Source organism: Chenopodium album, chromosome 7 (assembly GCF_948465745.1).
Source record: "Chenopodium album chromosome 7, dcCheAlbu1.1, whole genome shotgun sequence".
NCBI classification, from domain to species: domain Eukaryota; kingdom Viridiplantae; phylum Streptophyta; class Magnoliopsida; order Caryophyllales; family Amaranthaceae; genus Chenopodium; species Chenopodium album.
In genome coordinates, this window is record NC_137840.1 from 72,292,286 (window position 1) to 72,314,760 (window position 22,475).

The 22,475-nt window shown below is 37.5% G+C and overlaps 2 protein-coding genes across 3 annotated transcripts; one reads left to right on the top strand and one right to left on the bottom strand.

Annotated features, from left to right (window-relative positions):
* Positions 1 to 1,861: 1,861 nt before the first annotated feature.
* LOC145639452 (nitrate regulatory gene2 protein-like) lies at positions 1,862 to 11,483 on the top strand. The gene is made up of 4 exons (XM_081690694.1): positions 1,862 to 3,322; positions 3,689 to 3,873; positions 4,979 to 5,199; positions 10,361 to 11,483. The coding sequence occupies exons 1-4, from the start codon at positions 2,059 to 2,061 to the stop codon at positions 11,142 to 11,144; spliced, it is 2,454 nt and encodes an 817-aa protein (XP_081546820.1). The 5' UTR covers positions 1,862 to 2,058; the 3' UTR covers positions 11,145 to 11,483.
* A 2,809-nt stretch (positions 11,484 to 14,292) lies between these two features.
* LOC145639453 (serine/threonine-protein kinase D6PKL1-like) lies at positions 14,293 to 18,718 on the bottom strand. Of its 2 annotated transcripts, XM_081690695.1 has the most exons (4): positions 18,561 to 18,718; positions 18,199 to 18,263; positions 16,022 to 17,305; positions 14,293 to 15,360 (listed from the first exon to the last, which is right to left on the bottom strand). In XM_081690695.1, exons 3-4 carry the CDS (start codon positions 17,254 to 17,256, stop codon positions 14,457 to 14,459), a joined length of 2,139 nt encoding a protein of 712 aa, XP_081546821.1. In that variant the 5' UTR covers positions 17,257 to 17,305; positions 18,199 to 18,263; positions 18,561 to 18,718; the 3' UTR covers positions 14,293 to 14,456. The 2 variants fall into 2 exon arrangements, with proteins under 2 accessions (XP_081546821.1, XP_081546822.1); XM_081690696.1 differs by lacking the exon at positions 18,561 to 18,718 and having other exon boundaries at positions 18,199 to 18,449.
* Positions 18,719 to 22,475: the final 3,757 nt, after the last annotated feature.

Here is a 22,475-nt window from a genome sequence, read left to right on the forward strand (position 1 = left end):
TAAGTTAATTTTAAAATACCTATAATGTACAAACAAAAAACAGCCTTCCTACAAAGGAGAATCATCTTTTTATACAAACCAACAGGCTACAAACAGCCTTCCATAACTTAGCCTTATGGTTATTTTACTATGATAAAATCTGCACCATATCATTAACCATTAATTAACTATTGCCGACCAAAATTTATAAAGTTATAAATTATCTTTACCTTACTACTACATAATTATTAATTTAATCAAAGACTGTCGTCTCTGATTAGGTGAAATATAAGCAACAATATTGTTCCAAATTAGTGCATAGAATATTAATTATTATTGTTATTATGTTAATTAAATCCGCGTGTCTTTTTCACGTCTAGTTTATTCGCTTAATTTTGTTGGTTAATTAATTTGATTTTGTTGAATTGTTAAATCGAAAAAAGGAAAGTGGGAAGAAACTACTGTGCTAAAATGTAAAAAGTAAATAGAAAAGTGTATTCCCTTGGAAAAATGGTGATGTACAACAAGGCTACGTGCATCTAATTGTATTTTTCGAAAAAGTATATAGAGTTTTTTTTTGCTTTTGTGTTTTTTGATCGAGGAAAAGCATAATTTAAGATTTTTTTTTCTTTTTTTTTTTTTACAAAGTTGCTTTAATTTGAGGCTTAAAAGAGAAGGATATTTGAGGAGAGAAGAATATTACTCCTTACTCGGTAGTAAATCAAATACGAAGTAATTACACAAAAAAAATTAAACCTTTACATAATTCGTTACTCTCCCAACACAAACTTTCCTTCAATCTTAAGAGGCAACTCAAAATTATTTACCTAACAATGTTTGATATCGATAAAAGTATGGAGTAAGTTAAATTGAATCCATGATGAAATGATTCATGTGAAGGTATCTACAATTACAATTTGTAAAAGAAGTTACAAAAATTGCTAGTTATAATTTCACTCTTGAATTTTGGACAATTATAACTTCATTTGAATTAATTTTTTTTTTTACTAATTACCAATTCAGTGTTTGAAAACATTAACAAACTTTAAATTAAACTTTCCCATAATCACTCTCAACTAACCACATGATTAAAGCTATGACAAAAGTAGGGGTGAGCAAAAAATCAGGGTACCCTGAATCAGAACCGGAACTTGTTAGGAACCGCAGGTTCCGGAACCGGAACCAGAACAAGAGGTTTCGGTTCCGAGTAGCAAACTGGAGAACCTGTTGTAATAGGTTCCAGTTTAGGTTCTCAATTTTTTGGAACCGGAACCTGTAGGGTACCCTGTACCTGATAAAAGTATCAATTAATTTCAAATTATACACTAATTCTTACTCAATTTTTAAATAATAAATATCAAAATTACAATTATAAAAATATATATATTAAATTTGTTACACAACTACTATTAGTTTGTCTTATTTGCAAGTTGCAAACATTATAAATTAGTGACCAACCAGTTTTTTATTAAAAATTCCGCGAAAAAGTTAGTGAGTATATTATAATACAGGTTACCCTGAATCGGAACCGGAACCTGTAGATTTCGGTTCCGGTTCCCAATTTCCAGGAACCTGTTCAACAGGTTCCGGTTCTCATTTTGAGGAACCTGTTGCAACAGGTTCCGGTTCTTGGAATTTTTACAGGGTACCCTGTTATGCTCACCCCTAGACAAAAGTTTATCATCTTTGCCTCTTTCTTCTTCCTTATCTCACCTTTTTTTTTTTTTCCTTTTTTTTCTTTTGTATTTTTCTTTATACTCGTATAGAAAAGTCAATTAAGATTTAAGACATGTCCTATCAAAAATAAATATAAATAAAATTAAGACATAAATACAAGTATATTTTATAATTTTTAAAAAAATATTAGAAAGAAAAAGGCAACAGTTATCTCTTATTACCAGTAAGCTACTCTCTACTCTACTACACTCCACTCTTCTTCTTCTTCCTTCCTTCTTCAACCGTCCTTTCTCTCTCCTCTTTTTCTCTCTCTAAAAAAACCACCATGAAATCACTCCAAAACCGCCATTACTAACACCCTTTCTCTCTCCTCCACTTTCTCTCTCTAAAACCGCCATTAAAATGGGGTGCACAGCTTCAAAGCTCGACAACGAAGACACAGTTCGCCGCTGCAAAGAACGCCGGCGACTCATCAAGGACGCCGTCTTCGCCCGCCACCACCTCGCCGCCGCTCACGCAGACTACTGCCGTTCACTCCGCGTTACCGGCGACGCTCTCACCGACTTCGCCGCCGGCGAACCCCTCCTTGTTGTCTCCCCTTCAACCCCTTCTGTTCTCCTCAACCATTCTCAGAACAACCGAATTCCTTCAATACCCAAATCGCCATTTTCTCTCTCCTCCAATTCTTCTACTACCCATCTCCCTAAACCTCCGCCTCCGATCAAAACTGTCCCCTATTCTCCGGTTGCGCAACCGCCGCCTCCGCCGCCGGAGTATTCTCCGACGATTAGGAGTTCGAAAGTTCCCCATATTTTGTCTGATTCGAGTGTTAAATCTGGTAATATTGTTGAAAAGGGGAGGGTGAAAAGGGGTCCGAAATTGCCGCATATTTTGTCGGATTCTAGTGTTTCATCTTCAACCCCCAAATCATTCGCCGGAAAATTCGATTTTCCGGGAGAAATGGAGACAACTTATGTCGGTGTTCCTAATTATAATTACGCTTCTACCCCTTCTCAGGCTTCTTCCGTTTGGAATTGGGATAATTTCTACCCTCCTCCTTCTCCCCCTGAATCGGAATTCTTCCACCCTTCTGCTAAAAGCGACACCGTTTCAAGCCACCATGTTCACCAGGGTTTCAACCACCAAGGGCAGAATCGTCATTTGGGTGGTGGGTTGGAGGAAAGGGAGGAGAGAGAAAGAGAGAGTGAGAGGGAAAGGGAGGAAGTTCATTGCAGTGAGTGGGGTGATCATTACAGTTCAAATTCCTCTGATTCAGACGATGTTGATGAGGAGGAAGATGATGGGGATATTGATGGAGATGGGGATGATGAAAGGGAGACAAGATCAGAGTTTTCCGAGCTTCGAACCCGGTCCCATTTCGGGTCTTCCTCGGTTCGGAGCGAGCCGGTGGGGATGGGTCCGCCATTGAAGAAGGTGGAGGAGCGATCTGAGGATGGAGCTTCGTCGTCGAGGAGTTGGAAGAATAATGGGAGGGAAGTTTGTGGGAGTGAAGAGATGAGGATTGTTGTAAGGCATAAGGATCTTCAGGAAATTGTGGCTTCTCTTAAGGAGTATTTTGATAAAGCTGCTGCTGCTGGTGATCAGGTTTCTGAGATGTTAGAGACTGGTAGAGCTCAGCTTGATCGCAGTTTTAGACAATTAAAGAGTATGTTCTTCCTATTTTTAGCATCTTTATGTTCTTTAATTTTGTTTGAAGATTATTATAATTGTTACTTATGATTTCTTGTGATCCAATGTGCAAGTAGTTTGAACCATTTTTTACATGTTCATTGTATAATTTGGCATCTTTTACTATAGAATCATATTATTGTCTATGATCTGAAGTACGGAGTAAATTTGATTGAATTTGGGATAATTAGAATTGGGAATATTTAATGTTTTGTTGGATTGGATAGAGTAGAAATGTAGGATGTTGGATAAGATGCCGTAGTGGTGCTTCAGAATTTCAATCTGTTTTTGGATATGTTGTATGGATTTGGGCATTTATATATGTTGTTGTTGGGTGTTGCAGAAACTGTATATCATTCAAGCGGGGTGTTGAGTACCTTAAGCTCGAGCTGGACTTCAAAGCCTCCATTGGCTGTGAAGTATCGGCTTGATACCACTGCGTTGGAAGCAACCGGAGGTTCTAAGAGTCTCTGCTCTACATTGGAACGCCTTCTGGCGTGGGAAAAGAAGCTTTATGAAGAAGTCAAGGTGATGATATATTGCTTTATTGAACAATTGTACATCTATCTTTATCTTTGCCCTTTTTTCTGGCTTTTTGATAAAGCTCCTGTAAGATTAAATTTACCTGTAAATGCTTGCTTTCTCTCTTGTGTGGATCCCTGGTTGAGAGAGTGAACGGTTTAACATGGCCAGTGGTGTTTGATATTGACATTTCGAGATCCCACTTTTCTTAAAGTACCCATTTTCTGATCCCAGCATATTGTCTTACAGTTGTTTTCACTTTCTAGCTAAAACAAAGTGATTAAGATGGGATTGCTTATCGTAGTTTTGCCTCTATTTTTTTCCGGATGTTGTGTACCATACCTTTTTATTAGTTAACTCTATTAGGCAATGGTCCCTTCCATTTTGGAGACTCTCGTAGAAAGAATTTGATACTCCCTCCAGTTTCGAGATGGTTCTACTTTATTTTGTTTAGGTCGGTTCTAAGTTATCTGGCCCCAATTCTATTTTCTCTTTGCCTGTAAAGCACATTATCTCATTTAAAGCCATGTACTGCAATTGGTTTCTTCTTCATATGCTAATGTGTCAATTAGGACAGTCATAGTGACACGGGGAAAGTATGACTTTTAGACTTATTGCTGTTTAACACGCTAAGAGAACAAAGGTGAGTCATGATTATGAGCTATTTGGTTGATGGGGATGTTGTTGCTAGTTTGTTACCTGGATGCATCTCATTGTGGATCATTTCCAACCATCTGTGTCAATGTTTTTGAGGATTAGAAGACGGTAGAGGAGGAAAAAGTAGTGGAATGTGGAGACTTGCATTATGTTCAAATGCTGACATTATTCAGTTGTCATTGCTTGTTTTGTGTGGTTTATTATGATGATGCAGAAAATCTCAATATAAGCATGCTATTAGAACATTGAGAAGACTTGTATCTGAATTATATATATATTTTTATTATTGTTTGTAAGTTTGTAACCCCAGTTTTATTCTTCATGAAGTTGATTAATTAGGAAATTTAATCTTGGAAAAATGGTTTCTCTTGTCAAGTTTGATTATAAAAAATGCTGAGTTAATATTGTATAAGTTTTGGATGCAATTCTAATTATTGCTGTGAATGAGCTGCAGGCTAGAGAAAGTGTGAAGATCGAGCATGAGAAAAAATTGGCAACGCTTCAGAGTCAGGAATACAAAGGTGATGAGGTCAAGTTGGACAAAACAAAGACTTCAATTAAGAGACTGCAATCTCTAATTATTGTGACTTCACAAGCTGTCAATACGACATCGTCTGCCATTGTTGGACTAAGGGACAGTGATCTTATCCCACAACTCGTTGAACTTTGTCATGGGTAAGCATCATGAAATTGACTATTGAATGTATTTCTGCTTATTTAATTTTAATTTGTTTATATTGCACCAGAATGAGTGTTGTATTATGGCTCAGTCTAGACCTACTGGTTTAGAATCTTCTATCGAACAGATTCATGGCATAATCATTTTATCTGCTCTCCTTGGATCAGCCTTTACTTATCAGTAACTTTCATGCCATTGTGCAGACACATTCATGTTGAGCCTTCTAGTGGTTTTAAAAATTGAAATTTCTGTTCCATTAGTATTAGGGGCAACCTTGCATTTTCCGGGTAGCTAGAAAATTAAAAGAAAAATTAGGTTTAAGCTTCCTCATCAAAGTCGGTGGAGTTTGATAGTTTAATCATCCGATTCACTATATTCCTGCATGACTGCATCATTTCATGCTGATGCTGGTTCCTGCCTGACATAGAATGTCTTTGAAGGGAACAATTCACTCTTGTTTCTACTAAGTGTGAAAGGAAAAAAAAAAGGGGGGGGGGGGGGGGGGGAGTGGAATTGTCAAGGCAAGTGTCATGGAAAAAGTACAGGAAAAAAAACCATGTGCTCTTGCAACTTGCAACCATCTTGTAGTAATAGGTGTCTTGTTGTCCTATTGGGCTGCCTCCTAGCAATTAGTTCATTCATAACATGGCCCTTTTAGGCTTAAATACAAGTTCTTTCATGATATGATTAATGTTGTGGCATTTGGTAGATTGTTTTTATTGTGTCTGGGCCCACCCTTGTTTTTTCCTAGCCAATCTAGAAACGATTTATTTTGGTTGAAGTGACTGCTGTTGGTGTCCTTGCTTTTATATTTATGGGACCTAGTTAATAGTAATAGTGAGATCTGGATCTAATTAGAGTATAATCTTTTGACATAAGTATTGATCATTTAGTGTTTTTGCACTGTTTGAGCAGATTGGGAATTGGGATTGGGAATTGGGAATTGGGATGACTCCGCCAGTGGGTTTCCCGCTGCCAGTCCCAAGCCTGGATAAAGGAGGAGGGTTACGGTAGGCCAGTGACAGCCAGTATAAAACTTCGTCACATCCCATGACATGAGCCAAACAGATATTTTCGTGGGGGCGTTCCCTACTCAGCGACGCGCTGCACTTCCTAGACCCGGGTGTAGTGATAAGTATGCAAGGGTTGCTAGGTCGTCGCCCAGAAGCGACGCGCCACATTGCCCGAGTGTGGTGTCAAATGAGCAAGGGCGTGCCATTGGGGCGTTCCCTACTGAGCGACGCGCTGCACTTCCCAGACCCGGGTGCAGTGATAAGTATGTAAGGGTTGCTAGGTCGTCGCCCAGAAGCGACGCGCCATATTGCCCAATTGTGGTGTCAAATAATCAAGGACTTGGAGTTGGGATCAGGAGGGAGCGTGGGAGAAAAGAATTTAGTTTGCGGATTGGTTCTTGGAATGTGGGGTCTCTTACGGGAAAATCAGCAGAATTGGTAGAAGTAATGAAAAGACGACGCGTGAACATCATGTGCCTCCAAGAGACAAGATGGACAGGAGAAGGAGCTCGAGGCTTGGTTTTGGGGTATAAGGTATGGTATGTTGGGCAAGAAACGAGCCACAGAACAAGGAATGGTGGAGCTAGGAACGGAGTTGGTGTGGTTCTCGATGAGAGGTTGGCAAAAGAGGTGATCGAGGTCTATCGGAAGAACGATAGGTTGATAAGGCTGAAGTTGCTATGTGGCAAGGAGATTGTGAATGTTATCAGTGCTTATGCTCCCCAAGTGGGTTTAGATGCAGAAGAGAAACGACAATTTTGGGAGGACCTAGACGAGGTGGTGCAGGGTGTCCACCACTCAGAGAAGTTATATATTGGAGGGGATCTAAATGGGCACGTTGGGGCGAGCCGAGATGGCTATGAGAGTGTCCATGGAGGCTTTGGGTATGGGCAGAGGGACGCCGGTGGTGAAGCTATTATGGATTTTGCCCAATCATATGATTTAATTTTGGCTAATACTTGGTTTAAGAAGAGGGATTCACACTTGATAACTTTTCGGAATGGAGCAAATGCAACTCAAATAGACTTCCTGCTCACAAGGAGCATAGATAGACAAAGTTGCATAAACTGTAAGGTTATCCCAGGGGAGAGTGTGGTCACCCAACACCGGCTATTGGTAATGACTATTCGTCTGAAAGAGAAGGCGAAGAAAAAAGTTAGACAAGAAGAACCAAGGATAAGATGGTGGACCCTAAGGGATGCAAAAGCTAAGGTTTTTACAGAAAAGGTAATTGAAGAAGCGGATTGGGATGGAGAGGTGGATCCGGACATGACCTGGTTACGAATGAAGAACTGTTTCCTAAGAGTGGCCAAAGAGGTCTTAGGGGAAGTAAGGGGAAGAACTTCGGTACAGAGAGATACTTCGTGGTGGAATGAAGAGGTGAAAGCAGTAATTAAGCAAAAAAGGGAATGCTATCAAGCCTTAGGAAAATGTAGGAGTGATGAAACCTTTGCAGCGTATAAGGAGGCTAAGAGTAAGGCAAAGGCAGCTGTTCGCCAAGCAAAAGAAAAGGCATATCAGGAGGTTTATGAAAAGCTTGATTCCAAGGAGGGAGAAAGGATCATTTATAAGATGGCAAAGAGAAGACAAGAGGCAAGGAAGGATATTGGCATGGTGAAGTGTGTCAAAGATAAGAACCAAATGGTCCTAGTGCAAGAGGAGGGCATCAAGGACAGGTGGAAGGGGTACTTCGATGAATTATTTAATGGAAGTAATGGAGTTGTGATAGGAGATACCTCTATGAGTGATGAAGAAATCAACATGGAGTATGTGCGAAGGATTAGGAGAGTAGAGGTGGAGATTGCACTGAGGAAGATGAAACCTAAGAAGGCGGTTGGCCCTGATGGGGTACCGATAGAGGTGTGGAGGTGTTTGGGTAAGATTGGTATTGATTGGTTAACAAACCTTTTCAACAAGATATGGACGGCTACAAGGATCCCACAAGATTGGAGGAAGAGCACCTTGGTCCCGGTTTATAAAAACAAAGGAGACGCTCAAGATTGTTCTAACTATCGAGGAATTAAGCTTATGAGCCATACTATGAAGTTGTGGGAAAGGGTGATTGAACAAAGGTTGAGGGCATGCACAAGCATTTCAGATAACCAATTTGGTTTTATGCCTGGGAGATCTACTATGGAGGCAATCCATTTGATAAGACAAATGATGGAGTTTTATAGGGTAAAGAAGAAAGATCTTCATATGGTCTTTATTGATTTAGAGAAGGCATATGACAAGGTGCCAAGAGAGATACTTTGGTGGGCAATGTTGAAGAAAGGTATCCCACGAAGGTATGTAGACCTAGTTAAGGATATGTATCGGGATGTGTCAACAAATGTGAGGACATGCGGAGGGTTGACAAAAGATTTCCCTATTACAATCGGATTGCATCAAGGGTCTGCATTAAGCCCTTTTCTTTTTGCAACGGTTCTAGACGAATTAACTAGACCAATTCAAGATGAGGTTCCATGGTGTATGCTGTTCGCAGATGATATCGTTTTGGTGGATGAGACTAAGGATGGGGTTAATGTCAAGTTGGAGCAATGGAGGCAAAGGTTGGAATCTAGAGGGTTTAAGCTAAGTCGGAGTAAGACTGAATATTTGGTATGTCGTTTTGGCACTCAGAGGGGGACAAGCAATGAAGTGGTGAGTTTGGATGGAAAGGATTTGACCATGAGTGAATGTTTTAAGTACCTAGGGTCGATCATCCAGAAGAATGGTGACATTGATCAAGACGTGACCCACAGGATTAAGTCAGGGTGGCTTAAATGGAGAGCGGCCACGGGAGTGCTATGCGACCGCAGCATTCCCTTAAAGTTGAAGGGAAAATTCTACAGGACTGCCATAAGACCAGTGTTGCTCTATGGTACAGAATGTTGGGCTTCTAAGAAAGAGCATATTAAAAAGATGGAGGTTACGGAAATGCGCATGTTAAGGTGGATGTGTGGAAACACTTTAAGAGATAGAATCAGAAATGAGGTTATTCGCAAGAAAGTAGGTGTGGCGGGCATTGTAGATAAATTAAGGGAAAATCGTCTGCGTTGGTTTGGACATGTAAGACGGAGACCCGAGGGTGCACCGGTGCGAAGAGTGGAAGAGTGGGACCATGGAGGGATTAAACGAGGAAGAGGGAGACCAAAGATGACTTGGTTGGAAGGAGTGAGGAAGGATATGAAGTGCATGGATTTACGTGAGGATGAAGTTTTGGATCGTAAGGGATGGAGGAGAAAGATTTATGTTGATGACTACACGGAATAATCAAATTTGGTTCATGTTAGCCGACCCCACTTTTGGGATTAAGGCTTTGATTGATTGATTGATTGATTGAATGATGTTTTGTCCGAAAAATAGCATTGTAGGCCCCTGATTGTCATGATCCAATAATGAGTATAGATATGCAGATTTTAATTAGTTTGCACTTTAGCATGATTGTCATTGGATCTATCAATGTAGTGGTGCATATCATTGACAATTATGATGACAACCCTGGTGGTTGTTGTGGCTTGTTAAACTTCAACACGGGAACTAACTAGTTTTGAGTAGACGGATTGGAAGGATGGATTAGGGTACCTGGTGAAAAGTTCGGATTGTTTTCCCGTTAAATCAGTTGGGTTCCGGCATAGATAGGTTACCAGTGCTGAGTTAGTGGCAGTTGCTACAGACACTAAAAGGATTAACTATGATAAAAAATTTATTACTAGAATCAAGTGGATTTTATTTTTTCATTCAAATTGAAGCTCGTAGACTATATGTTGGGTCTGTTTGCTGTCCCTTTCTTCTTTAAAGACCGTGCTTGCCTGCTAAAGTTTAGACCTTCGCTAGATTACTGTACTGGATTAGATCTGGATTGGAGTAAATATTTTACAAAATCTTTGATCAAAATTTGTAAATTATTACCTGAAATCGGAGACTCGTAGTGCTGTAATTGCACATATTGCAATATGGTCTTAGCTGGTGTTCTCTGTATTCAATGCTTTGTAAGGTATGATTCTTGACACTATCAGCTTTGCTTTGCCCTAGGGCGTAATGAGCTCACTTCCTTGAAATGTTATGGTCTTTCTTTTCTGCATTTCTAGCAATTTAAGTTCATTAGAATGGCTTGATATTAATATGTTGTGCTTACACAAACCCACTTCGCTGAATGCAGGATGATGTACATGTGGAGATCAATGAATCAGTTCCATGAAGTTCAGAACCAAATTGTTCAGCAAGTACGTGGTCTGATAAACCGTATAGCAAAAGGGGAATCAACCTCTGAACTCCATCGGCAAGCAACTCGGGACTTAGAATCAGCTGTCTCTGCCTGGCACTCGAGTTTCTGTCGCCTTATTAAATTCCAACGGGACTTCGTCCGTTCTCTTCATGGTTGGTTCAAGCTAAGCCTTCTTCCTGTTGACCATGAATCCGCTAACATGATGCCGGAGCACTCAGATGCATATCCCTTTTTTGATGAGTGGAAAAATGCCCTTGATCGTCTTCCTGATACCGTCACTTCAGAAGCCATGAAAAGCTTTGTTAATGTTGTCCATGTGATATCAGCGAAGCAAACAGAGGAATTTAAGATTCAAAAGAGAACAGAATCTATATCGAAAGAACTTGAGAAGAAATCTACGGCTGTCAGAACCCTTGAGAAGAAGTATTACAACTCATATTCCATGGTAGGCCTTAATTTTCCGGATGGACCCGACAATGGACAGGTACTTGATGCACGTGATCCACTGTCTGAGAAAAAATCCGAGCTCCAAGCGTGCCAAAGGCGAGTAGAAGACGAGATGATGAAACACGCTAAAGCAGTGGAAGTAACTAGAGCGATGACATTGAACAACATACAGACTGGTTTGCCGGGAGTCTTTCAGGCGTTGACAAGTTTCTCCTTACTATTTATGGAAGGACTGGAAGCAGTGTGTACGCGCTCCTACGCCATCAAATAGAAAGACAAAACACTTAATATCGCTTTCGGCCTTTTGGGGGGATAATTTTTTGGATTTAAGGTAAGTTTAGCTTGGAGAGGGCTTGGAATTTTTTTGGCTGTGGCCCTTCATTTCTTTAGCATTACCTGTTTCTCCTTCTGGTGGGTTGTTGTCTGTAGTAAGTTCTTTGTTGTAGATATGTGGAATTTTGAAAGTTCATCATCTTGATATTGGCTGAGGGATAGAAATTTCTCTCTTTTGTACAGGAAAATTGCTTACATTATGTTTGTTTTTTCTGGGGATTTACATAAATTATTCAATATTTTATAATCAATAAATGTCCTACTACTTCTCTGCCAACCATTTATCTTGTAATTTATTGGCTTGTGACTTACTTCTGTAATTTATTATAGTTTTATTTTGTCAGAATAATCAGGCTACTTTTGTTGTGTTCATACACACCAATCAAACTCTTTGATGGCCATTGGCCAATGCAAGATCAGAAAATCAGGATGCAACAAGAAGATTTTTCTTGCCTCGATTATCACAAAGGACAGCAATGTAGATGAGATTCAATTCAGTAAATTTACACACCAACATGCTAGCAATCGCATCCTCATATCAGCTTACGACTTCTGAGAAAAGAGCCAAACTAACTGCGCAAGAAGACATAATTCGTAACAAGCATAGGAAGCACGCACTTACACCCATTTAATCTTCTATGATTAATCAGCTTAATTAACTCTAATGTAAGCACGAGGTAAACAATGTGAAATATGTATAATATGAGTTGAATCACAATCAACCCAAATCAGGGAAGATTACGAAAATCAAGGATTATGCAGAATGTCAGAGAAAAACGCCAAGAATGCAAAAAATGGAGCAAAATGTTTGGACACTATTTAAAGGAATAAGGTCCAAAGAAGATGCAGATTATGTCTCAAATTTGGACACTTAAAAACCAGCAACCAACCCTGGCCTTTTGTAAGAATTGGTTGGTTCATTTTTCAGCTTTCCATTATTAATGCCTCTGTAATTTTATGTTTTAACCTCTTTCATTGTTTGGTGGTCCATCATTTTACTGATTTAAGGCATGCTTGTTTTCACTTGCAGACAAAATTAACACTGCATTGTTTTGTTATGTTGCATACATTATGTTATTTGTACATGATAAACGCGGGTCTGGGCCGTACCCGCAAATCAAAAGAGATAGTCCACTTTACAAGTACAAAGAGGTTCCATCCCAAAACCATATGGTAATAGGAGGAGTAGTCTCTTAACTCTCTCTTATTTTATCAATGTGGGACACTTACATGTGGTATTTGGTAGGATAAACTTCAACAGTACATAGTGCAAGGTAAAGAATTTGGGAAAAAAAAAGGTAGGGAATATAGAAGTTGTTAGAGAATTAGGGGTTATTATTTGTTTGAACTTGTAAATTGGTACTCGGTATAAAGTAAAAACATTTAAAATCCGACATTTATAAGTTTATAACCCTCTTATGAAGTTACGGAATAGTTAATTTAATAGAAGTATTTGCTAGCGAGTAGTGATAAAGTTTATTAACGTGATAAACATAACCACGTTGATTGTTTTTATAAGATTAATGTGTATATAAGGATTGATCACTCGTTTGAACTTGTTAAGTTGTAAAATGGTTTGAAAGCTAATGGTTAAAAATAGTACTCCGTATTAGTTGTACCATGTGAAAGATATATTAATAATGTACAGTAGAAATCGAAAGAAATTATTACATCATCAATCATAATTAAGAAGTGTTGGTGGACCTTAATTACCCTTATTCTAGAAATTCAATTAATTTAGATAATTAAACTGGAAAGTGGCCGCTGACATGAATTTCCAATCTATTTATATAATGGGGTTTTGTCTTGTTTGTTTCTTGGTTAGAACTTAGAAGATACCAAGCATATGGAGAATCTTGGCTACTTTACCAGTTTGTGGATGAATAGAGTTTTTTTTTTTTTTTTTTTTAAGAAGACATCACAGCTCATTTTCTGGATCTTTCTTCTAATTATGTGGATATCATTAGCTTCCACTAAGAGATTTAATTAGTAATATTACCTTCCATTAGCATTCACATATCACGTTAATCTCAACTTTAGTCGATGTCTCGATGATCAGCTTGACCTATGTTTGTAAGTTTAGATAAGTGTTTGTAAGTTCAAATAAGGAAATTCAAAGGAAATTAGTTAAGTATAAGAAAGGGGGAAAATAAATTACGTATATCAAAATTAAAACTCTAGTAATTTTGTCTCACTCTAGCGTTTTGTTGTTCTTATTCGTGTTTTGACTAATAGGTGAACATTTATACTAAGTATATCCAATAAACAACCAAAGTAAGGGCATGTTCTCATAGACTGAACTCAACTAAACTGAATATTTTATAAGAGAAGGAAATTAGGATCTGAACTGAAAATAAATGTACGACAACAGGCTCTAAGTACCGAGTATGTGAATAATGCCAAAAGTCAGAAAAAAAAAAAAAAAACAAAACAAAACAAAAAAAAAAAAAACAAAACAAAACAAAAAAAAAAAAAAAAAAAGGAAGTGGAGGGAGTTTATTTTTCTTATAATGGGGTGCTCTGGGCCACAGAGCCAGTAAAATATAGTTTTGCAGTTGTGGACTTCTGGTCGGGAAAAGTATTGCAATAATACTGTCAGTGTGGCAGTGGGCCGAGCATCTAAAGATTGAGCTATTTGACCATGGTATATGGTATTATGGTATATGCTTTCTGGTACTCGTAATAAATTTGTTATTTGGGTTGTTGGACTTCTGTATGAACTTATTATGTTATCGACTTTTCCGATCATAATTAATTACACTAATTGACGAGTGGTTTTATAATGCATTTCCAAACATGTACAGCAGAATACCATAGCATGATGATGAGAAGAAATGAACTATGACGGTCTTTAATTGATATATGATGAAGTACTTATTATTATTTTAGTTTTTTTAGGATGTCCACCCGGTTCACCGAAACTTAGCTCCGACTATATTTGGATCCGACTCGGTAGCACACCCAGGCTTATGGTGGGTGAGTCTCCCAACACGAGTTTCTGCATACGGTGAGGCTTGAACCCTAGACCTCCAAAGTATTTAGTTAGTTATCCAATAATATTGGCCATCAGATAATGTACTATGATCTAACTGAAAAAATTATATAGATTTCCAGATGATTGGCATTGGAATTGGAATGTTCCTAACTAGGTGCTCAAAATGCACATAGCAAAACATGTGCGTGCAAATTTTCACAGGACAATACAAAGATCTACCAAAACACAGCCAAAGTTTGTCCTGTATGCATTACACTAAAAGAATTCAAAGTCCAAATATTTACCGCCGCCTGGCTTCATGTCGGTATTGGCCATTCTTTTACTGACACTACCAACACCAACACCAGGTCCTACACCTGCACCTGCACCTACACCTGGGGTGTCAACCGGCCCAAACTTACCTGGCAACTCCATCTCCATTGGTCTTGGTATCTCTGGAGGTGTGCTGCAGCGTATCAGGGCCCAGTTAACCCCTTCGAAGAATGGGTGTTGCTTGATTTCGGTGGCACCTCTCTTTACTCCAAGTCTGTTTTGTGGCTCTTTCACAAGCAATCCTCTAATCAAATCTCGACTTGCATAGCTTGTTGCTGGAGAATCTGGAAACTTCAGTTGCTGCCCCACAACATTGAAAAGAGTGGCACGATTTCCTGAGCCCTTGAAGGGGGTTTTTCCATAGAGTAATTCATGCAAGAAAACCCCAAATGTCCACCAGTCAACAGCACTTCCGTGGCCTTCTCCCTTGATAATTTCTGGGGCTAAGTATTCATGGGTTCCAACAAAAGACATGGACCGGGCTTGGGTTGGCTCAGCAACGAGCTCAGGAAGAGTTCTGGATAGAAATCCAGGCTCATTTTTTTGTTGTTTGGTTTTTTTCTTGCTCTTCTTAGGAAAGATTCCAGGAAGGAAACACGCAGGTTGGATGCAAACTGCTGAAGGCTCAATACAAGCTGGCTGTACACAGAATGCATTTGGAGGGCCAGAATCAGCGGAACTTTTCACTAGGGTTGGGGAAACGGTGCAACGCAAGGAAAGGTCAAAATCAGAAAGCATGATATGCCCGTCATCACGAACCAAGACATTTTCTGGTTTCAAGTCTCTGTATATAACTCCAAGCATGTGCAGATACTCAAGAGCCAACAAAACTTCAGCAGCATAGAACCTATACAATTGGGAGGAAAAGGAACAGAGTAAGAAACCAGAAACTCCGAGAAACAAAAACAAGAACCCTTCTTCTCATGAAAACTTAATCATTTTCATGAGCAAGATAGAATTTGCAATTATATTGGAAAGCAATAATATACTGATCAAGTAATTCAAGTCCCTTCAACTGACTTCGGAATGCAGGGAAAGTAGAAAAGATGCCTCGATGTGAGAGAAGAGAAGACCCATTCTAGCTCACAAGTAACATCCATAACAGTAATCTTCCAAAGAAGAAGGCATACTTCAAAGAGACTCTAATTACATATCAGAACCCTCTTTATGCATTGTTTTCATGGATTCTGCGATTAGCTCATACAATCACTGGATCTTAAAACCATCCATTTCAACAACTGATATTGAATCAATGAAAAGTCTAAATCATACTGAAACTCCCCTAGATATTAAAGTCTTACAGCAGTGGTACCTCTTGGCGAATTTTTTGCAGAAAAAGATAAGAGGGGAATAGGGAGAAATGCCTTTTAAATATATACAGATACAAGGAATTGTACCAGCAGCATAGTGTTGTCACATGGAGCAAAAAAGATAGCACAATATCATTCTTGAAGTAGTAGAACCATATAATATTTACACAACAATTGTGTTTATGTTTTAAACCATACCTTGCTGCATACTCGGAAAAATGTTTGCCTGGCTGACGTTGTCTTAAGGTGTGAAGGTCACCTCCTGGACAATACTCCATGACCAAACAGGAAAACCTGTCAGTCTCAAAATGTGTATACAAAGTCGGTAAAAATGGATGATCAAGCAGTTGCAGAATCTCTCTTTCTGTTTGAGCTCTACTCAACTTCTTCCTAGCAGCAAGAGATGCTTTGTCCATTACCTTCATAGCAAAATAACAACGGGTGCCACTCAGCTCAGACAAATACACACTTCCAATGTCACCACAACCAAGCCTCTTGAGTAGTCTAAAGTGGCTCATACCCAAGATTCCATCCCGAGCTCTGATGGCCAAGATAGCCTTCCATCTAGGATCATTCCCTTTGTGTGGCTTATTAGCACTTCCAGTAAGGTTGCTCCAATTACTATCATCACTGAGGCCACTACTATCACTTGCTCGACTCATGCTAGTTTTGGCACTTTCAAGAGAATCTCCGCCTCGAATACTGCATTTTGTACTCTCACAATTCCTTTCAAAGCTTAGCATTCCATCGCTGGTAATGCCATCACTCCTATAAGTGCTAGCACAACTGTTAGCAATGCTCATAGATCTAACTACACAACTATCAACACTACTTAGTGGACTTGGTGGCAATGAAGCATCCCAAACACATTCTTTTTCATCGTTATCTGGAGGAAGAGATGCTTCTGTATTTTGTGAAGCACGAGGGACCAAAAAAGGAGAAGATATTGTGTTCAAGTCATTTGGTTCTTCTGACAAGCTGTCAGTAGGAGAGAGAGCAGCTGGGATTGGTTTCTTTGGAGGAGCCTGGATTGAAAGATCATCGATAAAAGGACCCTTCACAGACATGCTCTTCACCAAGGATCCAGCATCTGGCTTCTTCTGACTGATTGGCACATACACTGGTCTCATCAAATCAGTATCAACAGGTTCTGGAGGATGACTAGCACCTGAAAAGGAGCTTGAGCCAACACCATCATCAACAGAATCAACACTGTGATTCGATGTGATAACATCTAACATCAGATCGTCCTGTTCTTGCAGGGATATTTTTCCCTTCCATGGTCTCGTAGGCACAGGAAAATCCAAGTCCTGAGCATCTCGTCCCTTGGATCGACTCAACTGTTCTCTAGCAGAAATAACTTTATTCCCTACTATCACACTAGCAGAAGACAAGTGAACTGGAAGCGACTTCAATTCCGGGATCCTCTCCATATTGGATGAGCAAATACCATCACAAACAGCTACAACCGCAAAGCCAGCTCTGCATACAGCAACAATTTTACCATGAAAACATCAAAACAAAATTTTATCATAAAAAAACCAGATTTAGACATAATCATCTATACTTAGCAAGTTGGAAACTAGCAATTTTACTTGTGATGCTAAAAGCCAGATAAAAATCCAAACAAAAACACGGGGAGAAAATTTTCTGATACTAAAGCTTAGATTCTTACTTAGATTTGTGATGTATAACCATGCACACAATACAAAAACCACAATATCCAACTCTAATAAGAACATTAAAACTTCCAATTTGACCCAAAAAGAAGAACACAGATTAAAGCAACATGGTAGGAGACCATCAAATGCTTAACTTGAGTCACAAATCACAATCATGACATAATAATATACTATGAATATCACACTGCAGAAAGAACAATCTATGCAAAAAAAAGCAAAACCCATGATTCTTTAAAGAGAAAAAAGTGACAGATTCTCTGATTATACTACCATTAGGTCACAAATAAAATTACACACAAAACAAAAGGAATAAAATACCAAAATACTGACACAAATTTGAAAAACCAAAAAATCCCATCAAACAAATACACAAAATTAGCAGAAACTAATCAGTATTATCAAGCTTAATTAGAAATTAATGAAGTGGGCATACATTACCAACTAAACAAAAATAAAATAAAAACCCTGAAAAACCCATCAAACAAATACACATAATTAGTACAATCTAAACACGATTATCAAGTTTAATTACTGATTAATGGAATGGGAATACAGTTAAAAACCCAAAATGCTGACACAAAACTAAAATCAGAACCAAAAAAACCCAGAATACTATATCAAACAAAAACTCAAAATTAGCAAATATTAAACAAAATTATGAAGCTTAATCAATGATTAGTGAAGTGGGCATACATCAAAACCCTTCAAATTGCTGCTATCTTCACAAAATGTGGATCTACAGAAACCCACTTGAATTCCTGAACAAATTTAGAGAAAATAAATTCAGAGAAAACCAACTTTGAAGAGTTGGAGAGAGAATTGAAGTCATAAAAGAAAAGGAAAGAGAAAATTGGGAAAAATTAAAAAATGTGAATGAAATGTAAACAAAGATAAAGGAAAAGCTGAAGTTATTGTGTTGGGTACTGCTGCTATAAACTCACACTCAAACAGTACTTACAAAACAAGCTCCTTTTGCTTTTTAAATTTGATTTTTTTTTTTTTTTTTTTTATAATAATTTGAAAATTTATAATAACAATAATTATAAAATGTTTACCTTTGAATTGTTTTTTCATAGGAGCTGCAAAAGGAGGGAGAGAAGGTGGTCATGTGTTCATTCTAACAGCACAAGAATGGAGGAGAGAGAAAGTTAAAAAGGAAAGAGAAGTGGGATCAGTGATTGCGATTCCAGTATGAGAAAAGGAAGGAATTCCATCCATTGTGGGGTAAATGGACCCCATTAATGTTTCTTCTTTGTGCTACACTTCTTTTCATGTAGATAATTACTCCTCCCTCTCTTTCTTTCTTTCTCAATGTTATGGGAGAAGGGAATGGGATAGGGGTTGAGATAACTCGATTATTCGACTAAGAGTTTGTTCTCATTTATTGAATTAAGCTGAATTGAACTAAATTGTTTATAAGAGAAGGAAATTAGGATTTGAACTGACTGAATTGAAATTAAGCTGAAGAGAACATGCCCTAACTTGTTCTCCATCGATCACCACCCTAACTCACAATATGTTACTAAGTATGTTATTCTTAGATTCCTTATTTATGAAATTAAGTTCATTAAGATACTTAGCTATTGAGTCAAGCTAGTAATGTGATTTTAGGCGGTGATACATTTATAAGGACAATGATGTAATTTTGGATAACGGTGGAGGAGGGATTGTTTTGGATTTGGATTAGGAGTTAAGATCGTTGTACGGTGTTTGTTGAGGAAATTGACTGATTGACCGAGTTCAATCAGCGTGGCTTTTTTTGCATCCCCTTGATTTTTTTTTATTTGTTTTTGTATTGGCTTTATGTTTTGCAAAATTACAAAATGGAGATGCTTTTATGGCAATAAGATTTCATTGTCTTGAAAAGGATATTGAATTATTTTGATCCATTGGTTACTATAACTACATCATTACATGATTACTTTTTCATAACTATGAAATGCATAAGAAAACAATCAAAGCATCAAGTAAAATAATTATCCTCCAAAACTTATTTGCCACATGTCTAATTATTATCCCTAAACTTCAAAATTTAGTAAGCTAGGTATGGCTTTTGCATTACATACCTAATTAAGCAAAGAATGGAGGGATTGAAAAATTATGAGAAACAGGGATGGAAAGTGATTTGAAAATTTATAATACTTCATATTTCGTATGATATTAATTATGGCTAAAAGTAACTCAAATTAAATATGACTTACTCCTCTTACGCAACAACCTGCATCCCAATCCAATTAATTTTTACAAGTTATAAGATTGCCTCCCAAAACAAAATACGTAGTATATAAAACCTCATACAATCATAATTTGAGTCCCTTATCCTCAAATTATCTTTCCTAATTTTGTATAAATATTATTAATCGAACTTATTTCTCTTAGCCTAGGTTAGCGATTTTAATCTTTTAATTATGTATTATGCTCAGTAAATGACCAAATACATTAAATAATAAGGAAAATTAATAGAATTGGGAATTTTACAAAAACTGTAGTATGGAAGCATGGAAGAAGAGTACAATTATCCTGTATAAGTCATATTCACTAGCAAAGAGACATGGTCGCGTGCAGTTAGGCATTGTCATATGATATGTCAATGTCCAAATTTCTCATTTTTGTTATTTACTGTTAATTTATGGCTGTAAAAATGTTTGATACATAACATGCAAAAACTCATAAATAGCCAAGATAGGTTTGTTGTATTTGGAGTAAAAATTATTACAAGAAAACGATTGTTTTGCATAATTAAAAGTACTACAAAAATTAGTTTACCATTAATATAATAAAGAGAATTTGTCACTCGATTATGAGCTTCTTTGTACAGATGTGTGAGTGATGAATTCATTTTTTTCCAAATCACGAGAAAATAATTTTGATATCCTACATTAATTGAATTTTTTTTTCAAATGTTTCTCAAATACGAGTATTATCTTATTATTGAATTGTCTTTAATATGAATATGAGATCCACCGTTACAAAGCATCCACAATTCATCAAGCAAAAAATTAGATGATTCTAAAAATCACGTAGGACAAGATTTAGCCATAGCCGCTAAATTGACACATTTTTATTAATATTGTCACTGTAGACATGCAATATGAAAGAAGCAAACCCATCGAAGTTGAGTTTGAAGGAACCGGTAGAAGGTGGCTTCCAACTCACACAAACTAGATACACATTTTAGACCTTATATATAAAGGGATTCTTACTATTTATAAACTCAAAATCTTTTCCTTTTACCTACATATAATATACCTCTTGCTATTATTTAACAAAGAAAATATGAGTGTTTCCATAATGGTCAAGTCAATGGTGATATGGAATGAGTATAATACTAAAATATTAGTATGTGGCATATTATTGGGATGATATAAAAAAACAATAACAATATAGTATCATATGATTGTCCAAAAATATAAGTATAAATTTCCTACAATTGGTGGTAACGATGATGATCAAGATCAAGAAAAATAAAGCTTGTTATGTGGGTCATAAGAATTCTTCAATCCCATAAAACCAAAAGAGTTAGTGATTCAAATGATTAGCTTCAAAGTATTTTACTACAAAAACCATAGGTCATCAACTCACATTCCCATAAAAAGGAAAGTGTTTTATTTTATTTTATTTTATTTATAATTATTATGATTTTAATTTAAATTAATTAATTTGATTTGGGTGGGACATAAATTTCTTCCCTACCTTATTAGCTTTTAGAAAAGTGGCAAAGACAAGGTTTGAATAATGAAAGTAGCCGGGAAAATTATAAGTAAGAAATTGTTGGAATTAGCAAAAGTTGAAGAAGGAAGCAAAAGCAATCAAGAGTGGTGGGTGGGGTGGAGTGGAGTGGAGTGGGTTTTTTCATGATTCTTTTTACACTTGGATTTTGGGTTTTGTGCATTAAAAGTCTTTGTTAGAGATAGTAGTGTTAATTAACTTATTAATCATACTTTTTTCTCCTCTATTATGCTAATTATGTGCTTGTTTTGTTTAATCATCTTGATGACTTGATTACAAATATGGGAATGGGTTGTGCCAAGTGCCAATCCAATAATCCATAGCCCATTTGTATTATTGGGCTGGCCCAACATGATAATGTAGTAATATGTGTTGGGTCGACCTATTATGATGATCGACCATAACTGACTCATGGGTCGACTTGATATGCATGACTAAATTTGTTCATCGAGTCCAACTTCATATCGAACCAGAGACTAAAATTTGACGGTTTAAGACATGGAGATCGAGTTAATGATGGTTGGACCAAGTTTGGTAAACATAATCCAAAAGATGGATTGAGGGTTTGGATCAGTCTAAAATGATTTTTATTTTTCTAAGCAATAACATGGGGAAAAAAAGAAATTATATGTAGAACATATCATAATCAGAGCCTTAATTGAAAGCTTAATATAGAATATATCGTAACATATCTTAAGTTGAAAAAAAGCCTAAACACCTCTTAAGAATCCAAACATTCTTATATATGGATATATCTCTAAGATCATAATCTCAAGGGGGAAATACAACAAATTGATCTTTTGATCAACAAAGTTTGTCAATCTAGTGGTCGAATTGTAAATAAAAACAACATAACTGCTGACTCATCACTCATTTGATGAGTCACCACCACCTTACTCCATCATCCCGAATGAAAACAAGCTTCATCACCCTCTCCTCTCCTACCCAACCACCACCACTACCACCTTGCTGTATTTTTCCGTCGACAAATTTCCTCCGATGTCCCCTTTTCCTCTATGAAACCCATTACCACCACTGATCTTCCCATTTACTCATCGAAATCCATCATCGCCGCCACCACCACGAAGCACATCCTTAAACACTGCTTTGCAACATGGAGTACATGGTAACCCTTACCCTTTGGGGTTGTCCATGCCCTGAATTTCACAAATTTTCATAGGATTTTCGTTTTATTCTAGAGATGATGGGGCTGTCAATAGAAGTGTTAGTGGAAGTAGAGT

Coding starts and splice junctions, on each gene's coding strand:
- LOC145639452 (XM_081690694.1), top strand. CDS start 2,059: ATGGGGTGCACAGCTTCAAAGCTCGACAACGAAGACACAGTTCGCCGC. Junction 3,323..3,688: donor CAGTTTTAGACAATTAAAGA/GTATGTTCTTCC, acceptor TGGGTGTTGCAG/AAACTGTATATCATTCAAGC. Junction 3,874..4,978: donor AGCTTTATGAAGAAGTCAAG/GTGATGATATAT, acceptor AATGAGCTGCAG/GCTAGAGAAAGTGTGAAGAT.
- LOC145639453 (XM_081690695.1), bottom strand. CDS start 17,256: ATGGAGAGGATCCCGGAATTGAAGTCGCTTCCAGTTCACTTGTCTTCT. Junction 15,361..16,021: donor TTTTCCGAGTATGCAGCAAG/GTATGGTTTAAA, acceptor CCAATTGTATAG/GTTCTATGCTGCTGAAGTTT.